The sequence below is a fragment of the Neolamprologus multifasciatus genome, chromosome 15 (assembly GCF_963576455.1).
Source record: "Neolamprologus multifasciatus chromosome 15, fNeoMul1.2, whole genome shotgun sequence".
NCBI lineage: Eukaryota > Metazoa > Chordata > Actinopteri > Cichliformes > Cichlidae > Neolamprologus > Neolamprologus multifasciatus.
In genome coordinates, this window is record NC_140453.1 from 11,862,550 (window position 1) to 11,886,614 (window position 24,065).

The following is a 24,065-nucleotide window of genomic DNA, read 5'->3' on the forward strand; positions in this document are numbered from 1 at the left end:
TTAATGCCAGAGGAGCAGGCATGATCCCAGGTTTTTTAAACGTGGTGGTACAGGTCAGGAAATTGTGTTTGATAAATGTTTTGCAAAGTGGAAAAAAAGCATGTAGGATTTTTACACAAGTGAAAGTTATCATCCTATTCAAGCAACTTAATAGTGCACTCGTTTCATAATCAAAATATATTTTGGAAAAAAAAACAACCCTAAAGTAAGGGTACACATTATATAGAATCGGATTAGAATTTCTGAATGTGTTTAGCCCAAACTACTACAATAACTATATATTACAATTACTGGTCCATTGATGTATGTTCCAGCTGTTGATGTATTTAATTTCTTCCATATTTTTTGTTTGCTTGACCTATAGCACAGGTGTCAAACTCCAGGCCTCGAGGGCCGGTGTCCTGCAGGTTTTAGATGTGTCCTTGATCCATCACAGCTGATTAAATGGCTAAATGACCTCCTCAATATGTCTTGAAGTTCTCCAGAGGCCTGGGAACGAGCTAATCATTTGATTCAGGTGTGTAGACCCAGGGTGAGATCTAAAACCTGCAGGACACCGGCCCTCGAGGCCTGGAGTTTGACACCCCTGACCTATAGGCTTAATAATAGAAATTATCTTCAGAAAATAAAAAACTAAAGATATAACATTTGCATCTAAAATATAGTGGCATATAAGCAGGAAAAAGGATAACACAGAAATACTTACATTAAGTACAAGTATATTAAACCTGAAGTTCAGTAAAGTATTCAAGAAAATATCAATAGGGGTATGGTGCCACCCCATGACCCCCGTCTAGACATGCCCCTGGCATCTAGGGAGAACGAAATTTAACAGACTTGTTGCATTGATAGCATCCTATTACAGTACCAAAGTCAAACAAGAGAGCTCTTTAGAATGACAAGTGTTTGTAAAAGCAGACTGTATGGCTAATATATCATGTAACTTACTATATAATATAACTTATGACACACTGGCTCAAACATCCTATTTGTGTGATATGAAAGGGCAGTCAATACGAGGTTTGTAAAGGTGATGACAATTGAAATCTTTGGCCAATTTGAACAACCATCTTCATGCAATTATTAACATCTTACAACACAGTGCATTATGCGGTTCAATTATGAGGTCCAAAATGCATGCCCTCTTTCCCTACAGTTTTCACATTTTGCAGGTCGGCCAGATTGGAACATTTTAAACAATCAGTTTGGGGGGGGGGGGGGGGGGGGGGTCAGGATATATGTTTGACTCACTAATATAACTTTCGTTTTAGTTTGTTTGGTTTTTTCAGCTAATATAGGCAGTAATCAGTCTTTTTAATATAAGTTTTGTTTTTATTTTACAGCATCTTTCATGTTCAGCTCACCCAAAACATAAAGGCCTATTTCGTTCTAGATTTGACAGTGTTTTTCAGGTGGCACCTGATATATTTTACACTGGTTAAGATCATTTAACAACTTACACTATAATAGACTAAAAACATTTGGAAATACAATACAATTGCACTACGTACTGTGTAGTCTCGTACTTTGAAATTATTTGCATTCTTATAGATAAAAGAACTAAGAAACTTAACCTCAATTAAATTACTTAACTTTATAATGCAAGATTTAAACAAAAATTGAAACATGTATCATCTCGTTACAAGAAGCAATCATTGGTTACTTTTACAACCAAATGTGTTCAAGAGGATACAACTGGCTCAACTTAAAATTTACCCCAAAAAAAGAGAAAAACACTGCTTTTTTGACGAGTATCCGAGGACAGTTGCAAAATGTATAAACTTTGTTTTTCTGTCGACATTCTAAATATAGAAACATTTATTAGTATTACAAACATACCACCTGCGTGAAAAACAAGAGATGGCTTAACAGTATTATAAACTTTGATAACTTGTACAACTTACTGTGTTTTTCCATTACAATGACACAGCAAACTCAGAAAATGTGGGAACTATCCACACAGCGTGGAAAGCAAAAATCTTTTTCTGTTGTCATTTCCCACGCGCGTAAAAATTCTCAGGGTTATGGTTTTAGTGTAAACGAAATAAACAGCATTGCCATCATCTACAATCACCCTATTTACCTGTTTACCAGCTACGTCATAAAAATAAATAAATAAATAAAACAGAAAGCGGGGGCTGTAGGCTGATAACAACTTTGCTTGGCACATTGTAACCATAGTCACATATCATACAGCGCGAGTCTTCAGCAGGATCTGAGTTCGTTGATACTACTTTTGTGATGAGCACACCTTGCGGCACATAAATGCAATACTCAAACAACATACTTCACTTTTCTTGTTAATTTGTAATATATAAACTGCAATGAGGTTTGATTAGAGAAAGGGTGCAGTTACTTAATGAATACTCAATGAAAAGTTGATTTTCTTGAATGAAGCTTTGACTGCTATACACATGAACAGACCTGTGCAGGTGCTGCAGCAGAAGAGCAGAGCTAATCAAAACTGGCATGAAATGCACTTAAGCTATTGCAGTCTTTAGAGAAAGTTTGGTCTTTGATGTGTAAGCACGCTGCGCAAACACTACTGTGTTTCTCTTGCCGTGTTTTAGTTTTTGCAGACTCTACAATTGCACTGTTTCTATTAAAGCAAAAACAACAAAAAAAACCCACAGCTTCATCTTCTATTATGACTCTCCGTGTTACTTCATTCATTAAAAAATTTGGCGTGAGAGCTGACTAGTTTTGGCACGCGTCCCAGTTTTACATTTTTCAGGAAGGCTTTGTGCACTCATGGCCACTCAGAAACGTAAGCACTCGTAGATAATTTGTGGTCTACCTGTATTTTGGATTAACCACTTACTGATAACAGCAGAGTAATAAATACAGTTAAGCAAGCAAATGTCAGAGCAAATAAACAAATGTTAAAAACTTGAAATGTTAAATTGTATCGTCGCACGTGTTGTGTGTCGGTGTGTGTCGGTGTAATGCACTCTGTGTGATGCTCAAGTCTGCTGACAGCCGCTGTGCCAGCGTTGGTTTTTGCTCTCACAGTGTTGAGGAGCTGTGTGCGTAGTCTCGGAGGATGTCGGCGGTGTAGACCGAGGGGCTACCGAGCATCGAATCGATGATGGGGGAGCCGGTGACAGAGTCCCCTGAATACACAGAGTCTCTGAAAGGGGAGGGGGGAGACAGAGCTAGGGAATCCTCCAGTGTTGCCTTGTTTTGAATTAAATCCTCACCTTCCCCATCCTCCCTCTCCCCTTCCTCCTTGGCGTCATAAATGTAGCCGTGTAAGAGGTCCAGTTCCTCATCCTCAAGCCCCTCTTCTGCAAATGCCCCATGTTGTGGAGCTGAAGGAAGGTGAGAGGGTGTCAAGCTCAAAGGCTCGTTGGCAGGCATTGCCTCCTTGGCAGTGCGGTCATTCAGTGCAGGTGCATGGGAGCTGTGCGTGTCCACCACATCCCTGTGCAAGCGATCTGTGGTGTGGCCTGTCAAGTGGGAGGGCAAAAGAGAAGCCGGCTCATCCAAATCAGACTCCCGCCCTCGCAGCCGATCAGTGCTAGTTGGAGTCCAAAGGGGGCGCTGCGCGTCGCCCTCGTCGTCTTCCTCCGTCAGGTTGTACAGAGGTTTAGTGCCAGGTGGTTCTGGGGGGGGATCTTGGGAGCCGGTGCCAGTGTTGCAGGTGGAGGGCTCACAGCTGTGGGGGTCGGGGGTGTTAGTTAGGGGCCTGATGACCGCCGTCTGATTCAAGCCGGCTTCCTGTTTCCTCACATGCACAGACAGTCTGTGCCACACATTCCCCCCCCTCGGAGGGTGTCTTGGACCTGATTCAGACCATGACACAGACTTGCCATTAGAACTATGAACGAGATAAAAACCCAAGTTACTATCACAGGAAACCAGGAGGTGAAGGCAGAAAAACAACATCAACAAAGCAGCAACGTAAGACAACAGAGCAGCAGCATTTCAACATTTCATTGCATGTTAAAATACTTTTGAAGTACGTGACTTGACATTAAGAGCTTGGCTAAAGTGTTCACTCATGACCTCTGAAGAGCGTCACATTTATCAGCCTCACAAACAGTGATTCATAATGTGCTGCAGACAGCATTATGATCATACATTTTTGTCAGACATTGAAATAACAGATTTAAGAGCCATCCATCTCATTTATTTTTGTCTTCTTCCTGACTGTCTAATTTTATTGTTAAAGAGGGGTGCATGCATTTGCAAAGTATTTCGGGTTTTGCCCGGACTGGCCTGATGACGACACAGTGTTTAGCGGAGAATGAGCTAGGACTGGCTCTAATGTGATTAGTCGGGGAGGTGGTGAGGGGAGGGTGTTCATGCTGAGAAAAGTTAAATGTGAGGTTAATTCAGGATAAACCGAAAGCAGCAGGGTGGCAGATCACCCTCTTGGAGGGCTGCATGGTCAAAAATATTTTTGCCACTGCCAGCTCAGGAGTGCCAGGATCACACTATCAAATGATGTCTTTAAATGAGAAGAATCTAGAATCCAGGCAGGTTGGCAACAAATGATCCAAAAGATGAGAACCAATCAATAAAAAAACAATTACTTTCAGCACATCTTTTTGACCTAAAGATTTTTTTTAACAACCAACTTGTCATAGTGTATTGGGGAAAAGCTTGTAGAAAAAATTGATTTCAGCTTTAACACTTTTCAGCTGTCTTGTTGCTGTGATTATCTGAATGGTGGACACTTTAATTGTTCCCCAGGCTGTATTATAAAATAGACAAACTGGCAGTGCAGCTCTCCAAGAAAGAGGTTGAATGACTCCAAAACATTTGCCAGCCTTGACACTTGACAGTGCGCTCCTCGGTATAGAAGGTTGAAGGGTTAGAAGATTAGATAGGCTGCATAGCAAGGGTAAGAGACAACACTTAAACATATTGGGATCACTCTCCTTCTCTGCCCCGCTCCTTACTTTAGTCACTTGTCCATGTGCCACTGCTGTGGATCTCAAAAAAGTTATATGCAAGTCTTACATCTAGAATCGCCACATGAAATCTCTACTTTCATTATCCCTGACACGTTTGAATGGCCTTTCAGCTTTAAATCAATAACAAAATGTCAAAATGTCCCATCCTGACTTTCTTGTTAAATTTCATTCTCAGGGGGAGGGGGATGTGCCTAAAAACCAGTTTTTACTACATAAATACAAACACTCATTGGGGTACTGGAAAGATGAAAATAGACCACTGACATGCAAATACATCATATAAAAGTGATAGCTTGATATGATTTTTTTTTTTCCAATTTGAGAGTTTAGTCATCTTTTTGGTCTCTAACCAGTGACCCCAGAAAAGAAATCCAAACAGAAAGATGAAAAAGCACAAAAGGTTACTCACTTGGCATTGCCTGTTACGGCCTTCTTCCGGCGGAACATATTCAGGAAGCTGTTGCTTGTTGACTGAGCCGCAGACTTCCCATCGCCGACGTGCATTCGCACCACGTCAGATGTGGTGAAGGCGCTTCGGACGTTCCTCTCTGGTTTGGCGATGATTATGTACATCTTGGGTGTGAACATGCAGCCCAGTGCCACTGTTACACTCAGGCTGACGGAGAAGGATGTGGTTATGATCTTGTAATTAGAGCCAAAGTAGATTGGCACGAAGGCCAACCAGATGATACAGGTAGTGTACATTGTAAAGGCAATGTATTTAGCCTCATTAAAATTGGCGGGCACGTTCCGCGTCTTGAAGGCATAGTATGTGCAGCTCATGATTAGGAGGCCATTGTAGCCCAGCGGCGCTACCATGCCTATGTTGCTGGTGTTACAGATGAGGTAGACCTCACGTATGCTGGGGTATGACTTGATGGGCTCGGGGGGCTCTAGAATGATGAGTGTAATCTCCAGAGTTAGCTGCACACTAATAAGCATAAAGGCAATGATCACTTGGGCCCAGGCGCTCATGAAACGGGGTTTCCTGGTGCAGATCTTTTTCTTGCTGCCAGCCAGAATGCGTGCAATGCGGTTAGTTTTGGTCACCAGGGCAGAGTAGCACATGGCAGATGAAAGGCCCACTAGGAGCCGCTGCAAATAGCAGGAGGCCACTGTGGGACGGGCGATTAATGTGAATGGACAGATGTAGCCTAGGAAAATGCCTGCCAAGATGATGTAACAGAGTTCTCTGCTGGAGGATTTAACCACAGGTGTATCACGGTACTGGATGAACACAAAGGTAACAAAGGAGGTGACCAGGATGCCCACGCAGGAGAAAACCACAGCAACTATAGATTCCACATCTGCCCAGTCAAGATACTTCAACGGCAGGGGCTGGCAACCTGGAAATAGTAGAGGAAACAGTGTTCGGTCAATTTTTTAATTCATCATTTTTTAATTTTTCATTCAAAAAAAAAAAAAAAAAAAAAAAAAAAAAAAAAAAAAAATATATATATATATATATATATATATATATATATATATATATATATATACTGCAGTATTTTAATTGTTGCATTCAGTCTTTTTGGGTAACGGTTAATGGTTGTACACTGAAAATAGATTATTTTAACACTTACAGTATTAAACTACACTCAGTGAATAATTTGACATGATGGCATTGTTTTCTATATGATAATAAAAATTTACTTTCAGAAGCATCAGAAAAGTTTAATAACCTTGATATATGTTAAATATTTCTTATGGTAAGTCTTTGTGTTATGTTCAAGGTATAAAGAGAACGAAAAATCTGTGTTGGAAATAATGTTGTATAACCTCAGAGCCAAAGCCTCACACAGCAATAAGAACATGCTGGAAAAAAAGGTTTGAAATTTTTAGATTCTGGATTTCTTAGACTGTCCTAAATGTATTTGACAATATTTAATTGCTGATGACCATATTGATAGATGTGTTTTTTCTTATTTATGTAGTTCCTTGTACACCTATAGCTGCCCATACATGTGCCCCCAACATTTGCGCTATGGCACTGACAGGAACTCATTTGCATTTTTCATCCTACACACCCCAAAGCTCTATTTCTCTTCTGTCATGATGCCCTGCATACTCGTCATCCAACACAGAGAAGAAGTCTGGAGAGCTTAATTGGAGAAAAATGACATCCCTAGACTTCCCCAGCTTAACACTTCATAAATTACATGCTTCTGCTAATAGCATTACATTGACTTCACGGAGGAACCCAGTTCTGGCCTGCATGCTAAATCCTAATATGCCAAATCATAAGACATATGAAATTTTAAAATAAACCAAATTGTCTTCCTCTGGGGATTCTAATCAGAAAGGTAGTAATGAGCATATCAAGGTGTAAACCAGCTCTTATAGCAGGGTTTCATTTAAATGCAGGGGGAAGTGGGGACAGAGAACTGTTGCTTGTTTTCTTTTGGCCACACACCCAGAAATGTATCTGCATTCACTTATCTAACACAATCCTCAAATCGCTTATTTGTGTTTCTAAGCTCTGGGAAGACCTTTGAAATTTACTCTTCTGCTACATATTTTCAAAAATACACATTCACAATTGTAGACCCTTGTTCAGTGAATAGCATATTACCTCTCTCTATTAGTATTTTTCAAATGTAATGAGACTGAAGGAAACTTTTCTTTCTTGACAGACTGCTGAAATGTATCCTCAAGCCTCTCATGGCAGTAATAGGATTTTACACCTGGGAATTGAGGGCTCCTCTCAACTTTATAAATCGCTGTCAGAACAAGCACCGGGTCACGACAAGAGCAGAGAGGAAGGAAATGAGCAGCAGCATTTTTTTGAGGGAGTGGTGTTAAGGTTTGAGGAAATGAAGAAAGCAAGGGCATAGGACCTGCATGGTGAAAAAGGTGTTGTTAGACCACTGAGGTGCTGTGTGAATAGCCTTACGGTGGGGGAAGATGACTATTGAGAGAACAGGGGAGTCAGCCCCACTAAAAGTACTGTGGTTGAGCTAAGGGTAAATGCATGAAATGGGCAAAATAATAAGTGTGAATCGTTTCAGGGGTAATGGACAAGGAGTGTGGATGAACGATGTAATAAAAACAAACACAGTTTCTGTTTTTGTTTCTCCTACCTGCCAGGTCATCATCCGGCCACCATCCCAGCTCACATGCCTTGCAGGTAAATTCATCCTGGACATATTCGTTATCCTTGCATGTGGTGCAAATCCAGCAGCAGCTCACCTCACCCTTCCTAATCACCTGCACGCAGAGAAACAACACACAGTCAACAACATGCCAAAGAAAGCTCGGTAGCAAGTCACTACAGTGAGCCGTGGAAAAAAAAAGCACATCTCACCTTAAGCAACCTAAATAATTAATCAGCACAGAGGGGATATCAAAATGAGGATTTGTTTGTGTGTTTTTTTGAGCCCCAGACAGAGTGTTTAGAAAACAAGGCCGGCTGCTTTTACATTCTGCTCCCAAAGAAGCTGTTACCAGCACTGTGATATGTAAAGCGGGGTGATAAGTGGGGCACGAAACAAAGCAGATAGAGGGGGGAAGCATGAGCAGCTAGGAGAGAGGATGCACCCTCCCTCGAGGCAACCCGGTGCATAGCCAGTCTGAAAACAATTGTCCCCAAATGAAGGAAATGAGGGCATTTATTCAGCCTGTGCTCAAAACCAGTTTTATTGCTTACTGTCCATCTCCTCGCTCAGGTAGAGTGCAAGTCCCGTGAGTTTATGGTGCAAACCTAAACTTTTTATATGATATCAGAACTTATCCGTGTTTTTCATATTTACATAGACTTCTCTTTTCCTTCATTTTCCCTTCTTTAAATCATTTGTAATGGGAGGAGGATTTAAAAATGTAGGACAGTGTAGCATCAGCAGTCTTCTTGCCACCATGTGATATAAGCAAATAAAGGATTAAGATTCACTGCAAGAAAAATCAATGACATATTTACTGGGAACAGATGTACAGTAAGGGCACCGGTTCAGCTCTTAAAACATTTCTCTTTTTAATTACAGTAGAGATTAATTGGAAAGTTAGACATTTGTGGTTCTCCCAATGCTTAATCCTAATGATTATATTGATGTCTTTACTTGACCTCCCCCATTTCCATCCGCAACCTTCATACACATGAACACATACAAAGTAGGTGGAGTGCTGAAGTCCACGCAAAGTTTTTCACACTTTGTCCTATTGATTGATCTGATTGAGGCAAATCATTTTTTAAGATGGGTTGTAGGGAGTGCTGATCCCAAAGGGACATTGCATGCCCACATGATTAATCCTAATTTACGATAGAAAAAAAAAGATTTTCACGGTAGATTACATTCTGCTTGTAAAATTCCATTAAATACAGAGACCTGTACTGCAGAAACAACAAAGAAAACATACTGCGTTTGGAATTTAGAAAATGGCAAACGGTTGTGCCCTTTAAGATCTGCATGCACTTTTTTTTTGTTATCAGTATAGCAAGTAGCAAAAGAAATTTAATTACAGCTTCCAAATTTAATTACTTGGTCCTGCAATCTGTGAGGCAGCAAAATATTCCATATTATTCATCTCCAAGAGATGGAAGGAGCATAATCAAACCAAGAGAGAGAACTAGAAGTGCATACTAAAATTTGGAAATAGCCAGAAGAAGCAAAAGGGATCATAAAAGAATAAATATCGACCCAAGTGAGCATGTCCATTTTAAATATTGATATAAAAGCGTTGAGTTAGTGTGGGAAATTACATTAGGTTTTAAATGTGTCTGTATTTACCTTGACAATTTTGTGTTACAGTGGATGACGTACAAGAGGACACGTCAACGTGAAGATTCTGGTATACGGGAGGGCAGAATGCTTTTAATTGTTGTCCATTTGATTTTATATCCACATAATAAGCAGAACAACTCAAAAGTGGAAACATGTGGTATAGAGGAAGCTGCACTACCTACACAAAGAAGGGTATTATCAGCATACAATGATAATCTCTGATTTTCTGATCCAGTGTTTTGAGGAAGAGAAAGAATAGTATTGTTAAAAGGGGCCAACTCTAGTTGATCCCTATACACAGAGAATAACTATTTCCTGTGCTGAACACTGACAATTTGTCTATAAATGCTTTATCATAATGATGAATCGTATTCTCCAGCCAGTCTGTACTATCTGTACCAATATTGTCCCAGTCTAACAAGCAGGAATATTCACCCTCTGCCACAAAATGATGTGTGATAGATTAACATGTTTTAATAAAATTGATTTAATCAGTGTGGATCACCTTCATTCGGTGTACCTCTAATAAAGTAGCAATCAAGTAAGTAAATGCAAACATAGAAAGTAGAATAAAGAATTTTGAATGCTGCACTGTGTATCACAAGAGTCTATAAAACTAAGAAGTGTTTAAAAAGCAATGATACTGGAGTATTCTTTACAGTTTTTCAGCCTTCAAGCTGATAGATGACTGTGTCTGGGTCTTTTAAAGATTTACGTTCTTCCGGCTTTGTGAAATAAGAACACCTTTATGCATCTCAACAAAGAGTTAAGTTATTCTTTCCTGTAAAGCCTCAGAGAATCCGACTTCTTGTTGTGCCTGAAGCTGGATCAAAGTATTTTCCAGGTCAGTTATCCTGCTAAGTCTATTTTTATTAAGGCGAGCTAAAAACAAGATTGAGAAATCCATAGGACAGCCCTTTACGTCATCGCGTAAAGCTCTGGTTGTCAACTAAACCTCGGCTAAATTCTATAAAGGCTTCTTAATTGTTCTTTGTCTTCTAAAACGTGAAAAATTTTGCATTTCTCTGAAACATTAAATGATTATTGTGTCGCTCTGGAAGAGTGTGAAATGTGCCGAGATGATATCTCAGAGAAGGATACGGATGAGTTCGTATGGGAATTTACTTTAAGGAGGATCTGAATCCCTACCTTTATCTGTCCTTTGGAACAGGGCTCACTACAGACTGAGCGAACCATGTCGCTGCTGTTCATCCACAGTTTGTAGTCATCGATGCTCAAGATGCCCTCGCTCCACGACCCCACGTTTATGTAGTCATAGCGATCATCACCCACGCTCTGTAAATTCATGATGTCATACCTGGATGTTTGAGGAGAGACGGAGGACTGCGTATTAACACACTTATTAAGTGAGAAAGGGAATGATTTGAGAGGGAGTGGGAAAGGAGAGAATCAGAGTGAAAGGTAATTTAATGATAACAACTCCACAGCTTAAGCCTTTCGTCTTATCTGAAGCCGCAAACTGCTTACAACTCTGTTATGTGAAATCAAGCGCTCATACCAGTGCACAGTGTGCCCTGATTTTTATACTGAACCAGGATGCGCTGCACCTAACCTCCAGCTGACAGAGGAATGACACGGCTGTGTTTTCTGACTGTCAAATGTTGTCCGTTGGACTGTAAAGACATGAAAGTGACTGCTGCAGTGGACAATCCACTAAATCTGTTCCAGTCCAGACTAATTACATCCTCTCATGCTCAAGACTGGGACACACACGTGCGCTAATGAGTTGGTGAGTGGGAGAAGGGCAAATGCACTTTGTGACCCAGATGGTGATATCAAATCTCTATTTTCATTTCTTGGCTTTTCTTAATTTTTTTATTAGCTTCTTCTTCCTCTTACCTTCCTGGGGTGTCTCCATTTTCGTCAAAGTAAATCTCCTCTCCCGAGACTCCTCTGAAGGATGTTTTGAGCAGGTAGTCCAGAAGCTTGCTGCCATCAATGGGATCCATCGCTTCACAGAGCCCTGTCTGTCCCGGACATAGCTCCTTGTGCATATCATGAAGGCCATGCGCCATGGCATAGATGGCATTGATGACAAAGCCCATCTTACTATCCTGCACATAGTTCTCTTGCAGACTTTCATTTCCTGTTAGAGATGAAAGAAGAGGTCGTCACACAGTCGAAAGAATTCTGAACTGCACGTGTAGAAAATCTGCTTCAAGGCAGAAAGAGAGATAGAGAAATGAACTCTACAACTCAAATCACCGTGTTAACCTCAATTTATTTATTTTTTAGTTCTGTCAATCTCTTCCCCTCTTCTTAACCTTGATCACAAAGGGCACAATATTAAAAAAACATTAATAAGGAAGACTTTTAAATGCAACTATTCCTTAAACTATTGTTTGTGCTGCTGTATTAAAAGATTTATTACTCTGTGTGAATGACAGCATTAGAAGTATGATGAAATTCGAAGAAGACATGAAGAATATAGAAACAAAGACAACTCTCTTTTTTGTGCAGCAACAAAATATATTAGCATTGATGCCCAAAAGCTCAATAGGAAACAGATGAGGAGAACAGCCAGTGCCTGGGAAAATCCTCACTGTTTGTGCAAGCTGTACTTCAGTCATCTAAAGGCACTGTCCCACAGTCACAGTGTTTGGGAGAAGGAGGGGAAATAGATCTCTTCAAAACTACATTTATTGTTGCCTCCTTCGACAGTGCATTTAAAATACTGATATGTTTTGCTCGTGATATCAACATGCACACACAGTGGGGGGAAAAGGGATGCAACTTCTCACCATACAACATATTTTTCAGGTGTTTGTGTCTGCTGAGTGCTGAGTGAGCCATTCCTTTGTGCAGCTTTCCAACGTATATGTCAACTTTTGTTTTCTTTCCTTTTCCTCGTACAGACCAAACAAGCAAGTGCTTTGCATCAGAGTTTGACTGATGAATTTCGCACTCTAAGCCTGCCAGGATGAAGACATCTACCCATCTACATTATTTGACTAAATCGCAGATATTACAGAGAGCGCTGGGTTTAAAAAAAGCATCAGTCAAACTCATCCTGTCTTGGAGGAGTCAAATGCAAACAAAGTGCAGGTGAAATTCAGACAGATACCGTTGTAATAATCGTGTCTAGAAAGATACACTTACCACCTCGAAGATCTATGGAACATAAGAGGTTTGTGAACGTGTGATACAAAGTAGAAAAGCGTCCATAACCTTACAGCTCTGAGAAGTCGTCACAAACCACTAGTTGATTTTTAGTGATCGTTTGAATTTAGAAGCATGCTGACCAATTCGTCTTAATGCCATTCTGCAGGGTGGATTTGTTTGGAGCAGGTTTTGAATTGTGGTTGAAAAGCTATCAACAAGTCAAGAACACAATTTACCGTGATCACCTTTTGCGAGCAAAGGGAGAGAATATTCATGGAGGAAAACACAGGGGGGAAAAAAACAAATCACAGGTTTTATTAATATTCATGAGTTCTGTTTTCATATTTATGATCATATTTAACCCTCTGGTCAAAAGAAAAGAAGACGGTGCCTGAAAAACTAAACTCTGTGACTAGTCATTTGTTTGAAAAATATCCACTCCTACTTATGAACGTCAAAAATGTGAATATTTTGTTATGTCCTACCGGAGCAGACTTTTTTGTAGTTCTTCTTTTCCTGGGGATGGCCTGGGAGGCGGCACTGAAAACGATACTGCCAGAACTCTGGGAACCAGGGGTTCCTGGTATTGCTGTCCAGACGCAGCTTTAGGTAATACTCGTCAAAGGACTTGACCACCTCTGATTGGAGCTTCATTGTGATGCCTCCCTCTGCTTCCTGCTCATAACCCTCCACGACTTCGTAACGGTCTGCCCATCCATCGCTACAGACAGACAGAAGAAAAAGAGGAGACTATGATCTTATGGTCAAAGGGTGGACAATAAAAGACTAGAAGATAAAGAAGATTCGAGGAAGGACAAAACGTCATAATAATAAGAGGTACTGTTAGACACTGATGATGTTCTGTGCTTGTTACTGTCGTAGTTGTTTTATAAAGGATTGTTGAATATTGTAAATAGTACTCAACTATTAATTCAGACTGAAAAACCCAAAAAGCTGTTAACAAAAGCGGCTTTGTTCATTCATTCAACACGATGTAAACAACGAGGGTTTGAGACACTTGCTGAATGGATGGATGTCAGAGACCAAGTAGTAAAAAAAGTTACATTTAATTTGATTTAATTAAAAAAAATAAACTATTATTAATAATATTATCATAAGGTAAACTTTAGTGTCCTCTTTCTTTCAACTGACATGAACTACATGAACTTAGTAGAAGGTTTCACATTAAGGCTATAAAATAAATCATCAAACTCATACATCATCAATCAACCACAGGGTTAGTTCAGGTAGGCCACAAGGTCAAAGGGCATAGCAGATCAGCTGATCTTGATTTCAGCCCCTATCAGCTGATGGCTCAGCTGATTCCTTTGCACGTGCTCCATGAATACCCAGCTAGGAAATCTCATAAAAGCATTTAAATTGCTTTAACCTGCCTACAGTTGCTGGATATCTTCCAACCTTCACTCCAGCTTCTTCTTCTCCGATCACATGTGATGCAATGAGTGCTGTATCTTTTGGTACTCGCTATGTTTTTTATGAAAAGCTGTGTTGCTGCTCAAGCTTTACATGTATGTGTCTGCGAAGGTGGAGGGGTCCCAAAACAGAGCCTTAACTCCAAATATAGTGAGGAAATCAAAGGAGCTTGCAAAGAATAGCGTCTGGACTTCTTTAAGTTACTTGAAGACGTTTCACCTCTCATCCGAGAAGCTTCTTCAGTTCTAAGGTCAAATGGTGAAGAGTCCCAGATATAAACCTAGTGGGAGTTTCCCCCCACAGAGGGACACAAGGACCCCCTGATGAACCTCTAATCGCCTGAGCCAAGGTGTGAAACTTTTTTTTTTTTCTTTGCAAGCTCCTTTGACTACAATGACCTGGATGACTGAGAACCTTCACAGACATAGTGAGGAAATATTTGACTGTGATCAAAGGCTGTACATGCATTTTAGTTGCAGATGTGTCTGACTGTGTTTTAAAATGAATTAGAAAGTGGTTGACAGGCCAGCTGTCATCCTGTGGTGGGACTCTTTTGTCTTACCGGCTGTAAATTGAGTAACACTGTACGAGAGGACAGATTGTTCGCTTTAATCATAATCACATTAGTCAGGACAGGATAGGTGTTTAGCACAAGCACAAAGATATTAGTTACACCAAATCTTTAAACTGAAGCACTGTGCTAAATCACTGTTATCCCTGTCCACATCATTAACTTTTAACAATGAAACTTCTCTCAGAGCCAAAGTACATTTTTATTACCTTAATAAAAGTGTTTTTAAAGACACAGAAAAATAATGAGGCTCATGGTGGCTGGTATGCTATTAATACTGGAGGCCTAACTAGCAACAAAGCAGTGTTAAACTTCAGCAGTGGTCCAAATCTTATGAATTTCTCTGCTTGGGCTGTAGAATAAGTATCCTTTAACAAAGCAAAAATGATGACAGAAGAGTATCATAGCTCAAGTCAAAACTTTAAGTCAGGCGTTGCTTTTATTTAAATAATATTCCATCACAAGTAGGTAGACTGCAGCCTCGGCTCTTGTGCTAAATTAGCATGGCGGCTTGGGGACTTATCTCACGTCCCCTGCAGCAAGCCTCAATTTAAGAAGACCATAATCATCTCAGCAATAGTGCCTCAACAATAAATGCAGACTTTACACAATCAAGTCAGCTTGCCTGTTTGTTTACTTTTGTGACCCTCTGCATGAGAATTTCTAGCCTACTGAGCTAATTTGATTTGGGCTCTAAGAGAGATGGAAAACACCAGTGATGGGGACACCGAAAAAACAAATTAACAGATAAATAACACCACAATGAACTTGCTCTTTCTCTCTGTCCCATTGAAAGCTTCCAGCAGCACTGCTCTTCAGCTTGTACTCTCTTTTACACTCTTCTACACTTTTATGTGGGATTCAGTCTACTGCCTCAACGTACCTTCGCTATAGACAGCTACACGCCAATTAGATATGATTCACCGCGGAACCAATTAGGCACCTCACACACAGGATGCGCCGGGTGATGGATAAGGACGTGTGCATGTTCATGTAGGTGCAGGTCGAAGTCTCTGACCTTTTCCTCAACAATTACTGCCAGTCAAGAAAAAGGAGACATTGAAACTAATTTGTGAGAATTTATGGTTGAGCTATTCCACCCTTCTCGTGGTAAAATCCACGTGGGTTCCTTCAGCCTGCAGGAAACTAAGAAAACATCCTAAAAATAAACCCCGTGTAATCCAGACGTTGTTAAAGTAGCTCCAGCTGACCCTAATGTCCAACCTTTTGATCCCATCACCTCTCTACAGGCTTTGTGTCCTGAAAGAAAACCACACCATGATCAACTTACTGACCAGGAGCTGGAAACTCAAAGAATTATGATGGAATGATAATCAATTAATTAATCAATCCTATGAATACTCAACTGGCACATTCAGCACCAGGTGATGTGTAACCATACAGATAAAAATAAAAGGCATTTTATATGCACAGTATGATGAAGCATTGTGCAATGGGTGTATGCTCTTGAATTACAAAATTCGTAGTCCAGGGGATAAAAAAACAATTAAAACTTAATGAATAAATAACTAACTGTTGTTGTTGCTTGCGCAAGATAAGTTCCCAAGTTTCACAGCCTAAGGGAAAATAGCGTGTTGAAGTCTGATACTAATTCTTTTGTACTGCTTGCCAAACAGCAGAAGGGTGAACAGGCTGTGACTGGGCTGGATATTGTCTTTTAATATAATTTGGGCCCTGCACCTTGACGATGTCGCTGATGCTCAGTCGATGAGTACTGGCGATGTTCTGCTTTAATCACCTGCTACAGAGGCTTCGGGGTTTTCTTTTCTTACAGTTCTGAGAGTTCTGGGTTGGATAAATGGTCCCGTCCAAAAACCTGCCCAGTCTGGGGCAAGAAGACTCAAATAAGAAAAGGGCATAATAGCGCCAGTCTATATAAGAGGTGAAATGAGAAGATAAATAATCTATATTTAATACTTTCAAATGATAGTTAATAATTTAATATTATGCTAATATTCTTCAGTACCATCTTTGCAATAATGTGCATGCTGTAGGTTTGTAGGTTACTTTAAGTGTTTATTTTTAGGCAAGAAACCTCCAGAAGTACTGTACATTACAGCACTCCATTCCAAAGCCTGATGTTGAAACATAACAAGATGTTAGGGTCCCTGGGTCGTCGACCCAGTGTTTTGTGTTTTTGGTTCTTTGATTTTGTTATTTCATTATATTCTAGCTTTGCTTTATGGGTTTTAGGATTATTCTTAGTTTAGGTTCTCTGGGTGGGGTTTGGTTAGAGTTTTAGTGTTCTGGTTTTCTGTCTGTGTTCCATAGTTGCTGTCTCCCCTGTCTGCAGTATCCCCACGTCCTGTCTGTGTCTGCCCTGGTCCCACGTCTCTGTTCCCTTTGTCATAGTGCTTGTCTGTGAGTCTGTGTTATGTTTCCTGTTTTACTTTGAAAGTCCATGTCTCATGTTAATGTGTCTGGTTTTGCTTCCCCTTGTCTCGTTAGGCCTGATTTGCCCCAGCTGTGTCTCCCTCCTGTTGCCCATTCCCTGATTGCTCCCTCTATGTATTTAAGCCCTGTGTTTCAGTTTGTCAGTGTCGTGATCTACTCTTATCTACCCTCACTTATGCTGTGTGTTTTGGGTTTCCTGCCTGCATTAATGTTTGTACTTTGGAAGTTTGTTACTTTGAGTTCACGTCTGTCTCTGGAGTCTGCACTTTGGGTCCTATTCCTGTCTGCACACAGCCGTTCCATAACACAAGAAGGTCTTTGTGGACTTCTCTCCCCGTGACTGCATGCGTTCCCTCCTTTTACTCCGGCTTCCTCCCACAGTCCAAAAACATGCATGTCAGGTTAACTGTCAACTCTAAATTGGTTGTAGGTGTGAATATGAGCGTGAATGGTTGGCTGTCTCCATGTGTGAGCCCCGTGATAGACTGACAACCTGTCCAAGGTGTACTCCCACCTCTCACCCCAAGACAGCTTGGCTAGTCTCCAGCACCGCGACCCTGAAACGGATGAACATAAGAAGATGGATGGATGGATTCCAATTCAGCAGCTTTGGAAAATGTAAATGTAAAAAAAAAAAAAAGTTAGAAAAGCTTTTCTCATCTTGTTTGGCTCTCTGACTTTAATCGCTGGTCATTTTTCTTTTTGCTTAAGAACAGCTCAGTCAGTGCCATTCAAGTATGCTTTAGCCAGAGTGGTGTATCTAGGAAGAACAGGTTTGCATATTTGCATAATTAATTAATCAATTTGATATCAATTGTATTGACATATTGCAATGCATGATAGGTTGACAAAGGTATGCTTTATGTAGCATTTTTTTTGATAGCTTGTAATGAATGTTGTTCTCCAAGGCTCCAAAATTCATTAAATAATCCTCTGCTGCATGCAGCTAATATTGCTAAAGACAGCAACAGTGTTAGGTAATTGTGAGTGGGCAAAATAGCACAACATAACATTTGTTTTATGTGGGTAACTACTGCAGTATATATTTGCCTAATATGTTTCAACATGTTTACAGTATTTTCTGTCGTATGTTTGGAGATCGTAATTCAGCTGACTCATCCTTTTCTTCCTTGTAATTAAGTCAAGAGTTGGAGAAACGTGAACTGCATTAGTCCTGGTCACATTTACTTCATTTAGTCTAAGTGAATACAGTCCTTGTCCTTTACCCTCCATTTCCGTACATGTAGTACAGGGAAAGGCACAAAGACGCATACACGAGCCTGCATATTTCCATTTCGATGTTCCGAGTCACACATACGTTGCAGGCTAACTGCATTTAACGCCTCCTAATGTGGTCAGTACACTTCAGGTTTTATGCGAGAGAAAAGCCGACTGTTCGTGGATAAAAAGACAGGAGGGGCGTAGAAGAAGAGATAGATGGAGAGACAGAAGTGCTGTTCAACACGCTACATGAATAATGCACAACGCGCAGAAGACGTGCTCGACTGTTTCTCACAGTGGAGTTTGTGATGAGGTAAAATGACATTCTCTTTTCTCGCTCGCCTCTCTCAGGATGGCGTCGTCTGGCAGGGCTCCAAACAGCTCATCAAAACTCTCGGGCCACCAGAGGGATGCCTAATGGGATCAAATCTGATTTAATGTCACCTCAATGTTCACACCGCATATCGGAAGGCCCATTATTACATAACCTGGGTTAGATATACTACAGGAACAACTGTTTAAGCAGATTAAGGAGTCGCTGCTGTTCAAGAGCGTTAGTTTTGCAGTTTTCCCACTAAGCGCCAGTAAGAACGAACACAGACTAACGTGTTTATGAAATATTGCAAAAATAATTCTTGGCTGATGAAATAATATTAATAATAATACCTGAAAAGCGTCTATTTCACCATCCATAAATGATCCATGTGACTCTTTCAGAGGTGATCGTATGGGCAAATTCTGATCTCCTACCTTCATGGCTGAGGCGTGTGCAAGGTAAGAAAAGAACTGAAGATGAACCATGGACAACATTGTAAATAGCATTATGGTGATATTAAGCAGTTATGATGTGGGTCTTTATTCATGTAGCTCTTTTTGTCTCTTTACAAAGCAGCCACCGGAAACCTGTCCAAGAAATATTAATCCACATCCATGATTTGTTAAAGAATTAGAACAAACTGGGAAGGCACTGGGCTTAATATTTGAGTTCAAAGTCAGTAATAATGGAAAATAAGCTGCCGATTTTCTATATTGGATCAGTTATGATGTTATGTAAACGTAATTAAAATAATTTGGAACTAAATTCCAAATCTGACAGGAAGCCAGACTCGAAACAAATTGAGATAATGATTTGAAAAAAGCTGTAGGATCTAAGATTAGAGGTTTCACAGTGTTATAGTGATATAAGATTACACTGATGCTCATCTTATTGGCCGCTCTATCGTGTGGTCCATGAGTGTATGTCTACATTCACAGATCAATAAAAGCTTTTAGAATAAAATAATAAAATTTCACTTCCCCTTTATTCCATACTTTCCCCCCCAAAAAATCTACTGAAATCTAATAAATCTAAGTCGGTATTTATCTCGGCGAGTAAAGTCAGCAAGCTGCTATCCCTTCAACGGCATATGCTTAGCATTAAGACGAGCGCATTTTGATAACATACTAAGGCTCGATGATGCGTGGCATTGTTTAGAGGAGCACAGTGTGTCGACAGCTGTATAATTAATAGAAGTGTACACAACAGAGAGCAGACCGAGAGCTCCGTTCGCTCTGCCGGATGATCTAGTTCCAGTTTGATAGCACATTTGTATATTTATGAAGCCATGAATTAATTGGCAGGGCAGAGATTTAATCACATGCGCTGTTTCCCCTGGAGGATGAATGAGAAGAGTTACTTTAAAAAGAAGAAGGGGGGATAGGGGAGTCAAGAGTTTCCTAATTGCTCTGTACAAAAAGTTCAGTTAGTTAATAGAAAAAAAAACTTTTAATCTGTCTTCTTGTCATTCACAGAAATTTAAAATGCCAACGTTTATTTGTTCTAAAAGTAATAAAAGTAAATAAAATTGTCTTTTTAATGTTTCATCATCATGTTAAACCCACATGTTTGAACATTTGTGTTTATGGGCATATTGCATTTCCAAGCTAATCTAAATGCTTGCCTTACACTAACCCTAATTTCTCCACCCTAATAGCCACTTTAAGGTGTAGCGGAGGATGATGGACAAAAGTTTTCACTTTCAAGGCTTAAACCTCGTACTGTTTCTCTTTTATATCTTATTTTGGTGTCATTTATCTTTTTGCACATTCTCCAGTTAAATTTAGTGATCTACATGCAAGTGAATGCAATTTTTGTGCTTAGCATTGGAAATAGTGTAATTATTTACGACGCCTCGCTTCTTTTGGTTTGAAAATGGGAAATGGGTACAAAGGTGTATTGAATCAGACAAACACGGAAAGGCAAAAATATACTTTTTCATGTTTGTCTAATTTTAACGAGCTTGTGAGTAAGTAGTTGGTATGACCACCTTTGTTCTTCAGCACAGCCTGAACTCTCCTAGGCAAACGTTCTTGTCATTTCTTTGAATAGTTTTCAGGATTTGTACTTCAGGCTTCTTGAAGGACATTCAAAGTCCTTTTGAAGTCATAAAGAAGTCTTTAGATGAACTTTAAAAGCCCTTCAGGAGTGCTGGAGAACTAACTGGAGAACTAGTATATACTGTAGTATACTACTACTGCAACCAAAAACCTCAAGACCACTAAATGAAATGAAAACTGATGAAATGAACTGCACCCAAGCGTCTCAGCCTGTAAATAACTCTTTACAATTTCTAGACTCAAGGACAACCAAGCCGATGGACATACAGGCTAGTAACATACCACCGCACCATACCATAAAAACGCATGCAGAGACGTTACAAATAACCCAGCAGCTTATTATCCTTACAAGGACCACTTTTGTTATGGTGACTGATAGCATAATGCAGCATTTCTATTACAAACCTCACCTGAATAAAAACACAAGCATCACGTTATAAGGTGAACATATGACTTGTTGGAAAGTAGTGAACACACTGAGTCAAAACAAACAAATCTTTGCTTTTTTTCCCAGGTCTCAGCTCTCCATCTTCATCCCGATCCCACAACACTCTTAATTAGAAGATTTCGTCACACCAACGCTGGTCTTCTCAGCTAAGCACTAATCCTCTGTCTACCAAATTCTGTCTCCCCGCTCTTCCATTCTCCTCCTTTTCTCTTATTTCTCTCAATCTGCGTTCTTCTGAGTTAAAACAGAAGTGGTGGCTTGTTAGCTACTTGGCGGTATAACAGTGAGATGCAGAGGCCCTGGGTTTGCTGGGAAGCCTTTAAAGCCTATCCAGGCTGCTTTTATTTATTCATCATGCTCCAGTTTGAGTTGGGAGATCACTGTCCTCCACAATGACAGGAAACACTGCTGGGAAAAAATAGCGATTGCTTTTTACTGCCAAGAGATGTCAGTTCAATAAAAAATCTCATCACAAAAATCTCAATGATATTTTATGAATACTTGATAAAGTTAATGCAGAATTTCTATTAAAGTGCGAGGAGAATGCTCTTTTAGATGTTTTTCTTTCCATTCTCAGCATATTTTGTTACATTATTACTATATAACTATAGGACTTATTAACCAGTATCGTTTTGATTAAGGTGTATGTTTGACTTACTTGGGCTTCCTCCCACCGTCCAAAGACATGCAGTTTGTGGGGATAGGTTAATTGATTAATCCAAATTGCCCATAGGTGTGAATGTGGGAGTGAATGTGAGCGCAAATGGTTGTTTGTCCCTGTGTGTTGGCCCTGCGACAGACTGGCGACCTGTCCAGGGTGTACCCCGCCTCTCGCCTTATGACAGCTGGGATAGGCTCCAGCGACCCTGAAAAGGATACGCGGAAGCGACTGGATGGATGGATGGTGTAAGTTTGATATTTTTCTTGTACAACTGTACAAGTAACATGTTAGAAAACTATCATGACTATCATGATGTCACATGTACCCCAAAAACCTAATAATGCAATATTTTTGCTTTAAATGTTAACAGAAAGGGCAAAAAAACTCATTCTCTCCTGAAGACAAACTGTAGCCTTACATAATATTTATTTACATAATACACTATTTTATGGGGATGGTTTTGCACCATATTAACTGCCCATGAGAAAAGAAATACTGTAAAAGTAATAAATATTTATAAGTTATGGGAAACTAAGCCAGCGAGGTAGGTCTGGATCCATTTGCTTCACGAAGGCCTTTTAGGTAAAACATTACATCATTGACTTTTTTTTCTTCATCTCTTTTTTCAATTCACTGCTGATTGCCTCTCCTTTTACTCAGCCCGCTGCTTTACCCAGCGAGCACTATCTGGCGTTACGTGAGAATAACTCAGAGCCCGGGATGATGAATTCCAGCTGCTTATTTCATCTGACAAACCGTTCAACACTTGAGACAGTCCAACTGGCAGCAATTCTAAAAGGCTGGAAAAACAATGTTTGCTATTTAAATTGCAAACAGTTGTAAAAAACATTGCTATTGATTGCTTTTCTTTTTTCTGTGATGTTTTGAGTGGAGGTTCAGATTTTCTGTGGCATCTTTCGCTCCTCTGTTGGTCCACTGTTAGCTGTCTGCGGCAGAAAGCTTCTCAGCTTCCACTAATCTGGATCTGACAACTGTGTCCAGATGCAAAGCCCGAGTGCTATTTTTGATCGCTCCAATGTCATTCACCCGTCGCTGTGCACTTTGGGAGCACCGGGCTTCAATTGCAGAGAGGGAGATGTCCTTGACAAAGTGTGTCTGCTTTCAATTAACATCAGAGGCGTGTTATAAATATTCAAATGGAGCTCATTGTGCTCCCTTGCACAGTGGAACACAAACAGATGTAATCGTGAATTCTGACTCAACTTGAATATACTTTTGGAGCCACAAGTGTTCGCGAGCCAGGCTCCATTACTGAATGATCATCGCCAATGTTTTCTTATCTTATAATTACCATCTTTGTTACTGTTGTTGCTGGGAGGAATTTTTCAGATGTCAGCCATATTTTCTGAGAAGGGACTATTGTGCTGTATTCTGTGGAGCCCCCGCTGACAGACTGAGTGACAGATCTGCAGCGAGACGATCATACCAACTCCATCTCGAGGCCAAACAAAATCTCCATGGTGACTGCAGCACAAGCAGCACACGAGCCTTTTGTTCCAGCGGTACTGTAAGCCCCGTTCTCCTAACAAACAAACATACTGCCCTTAATTCATGAAACTCTAAACTTTCCTTGGAGCAGGGGGGTCAGAAAATAGAGGGTCACGTCACAGACTGAGGATAATGTGAGAAGGAGGTTTCTCTCCCAGGCCTAGTGTTGCCTTCCACACCTTCTCTCTCTATCTCGAATCTTTGCACAGACCTCTCTGTATTGAATCATATCTGTTATTAACCTCTGTCTCTCTTCCACAGCATGTCTTTTATCCTGTCTTCCTTCTCTCACCCCAACCGGTCGCAGCAGATGGCCGCCCCTCCCTGAGCCTGGTTCTGCCGGAGGTTTCTTCCTGTTAAAAGGGAGTTTTTCCTTCCCACTGTCGCCAAAGTGCTTGCTCATAGGGGGTCATATGATTGTTGGGTTTTTCTCTGTATCTATGAAGCGCCTTGAGGTGACTTTTGTTGTGATTTGGCGCTATATAAATAAAATTGAATTGAATTGAATTGCATTCAGAACTGATTCATCAGTCACAACTTTGCTGGAAACTGGAAGTCTAACAAAAAGAAGCTGTTGCTTGAAAGCAAACACGAAGCACATCACCAATAAAGAGGAGAATCTAAGATGGTGAAAACACGAATGCAGCGCATGAAAAGCACTCTTCTGAAG

The 24,065-nt window shown here is 40.3% G+C and overlaps 1 protein-coding gene across 2 annotated transcripts in view; it reads right to left on the reverse strand.

Annotated features, from left to right (window-relative positions):
• Nucleotides 1-1,782: 1,782 nt before the first annotated feature.
• The window catches only part of grm1a (glutamate receptor, metabotropic 1a), a 34,782-nt gene continuing 12,499 nt past the window's right edge, over nucleotides 1,783-24,065 (reverse strand). For both annotated transcript variants that reach the window (XM_085132402.1, XM_085132403.1), the window contains 6 exons: nucleotides 13,246-13,481; nucleotides 11,498-11,744; nucleotides 10,787-10,955; nucleotides 8,003-8,129; nucleotides 5,332-6,268; nucleotides 1,783-3,820 (listed from right to left, as the gene is read on the reverse strand). In XM_085132402.1, coding sequence (XP_084988528.1) covers nucleotides 3,007-3,820; nucleotides 5,332-6,268; nucleotides 8,003-8,129; nucleotides 10,787-10,955; nucleotides 11,498-11,744; nucleotides 13,246-13,481 — 2,530 coding nt within the window. In that variant the 3' untranslated portion in view covers nucleotides 1,783-3,006. The remainder of the gene's footprint in view (nucleotides 3,821-5,331; nucleotides 6,269-8,002; nucleotides 8,130-10,786; nucleotides 10,956-11,497; nucleotides 11,745-13,245; nucleotides 13,482-24,065) is intronic.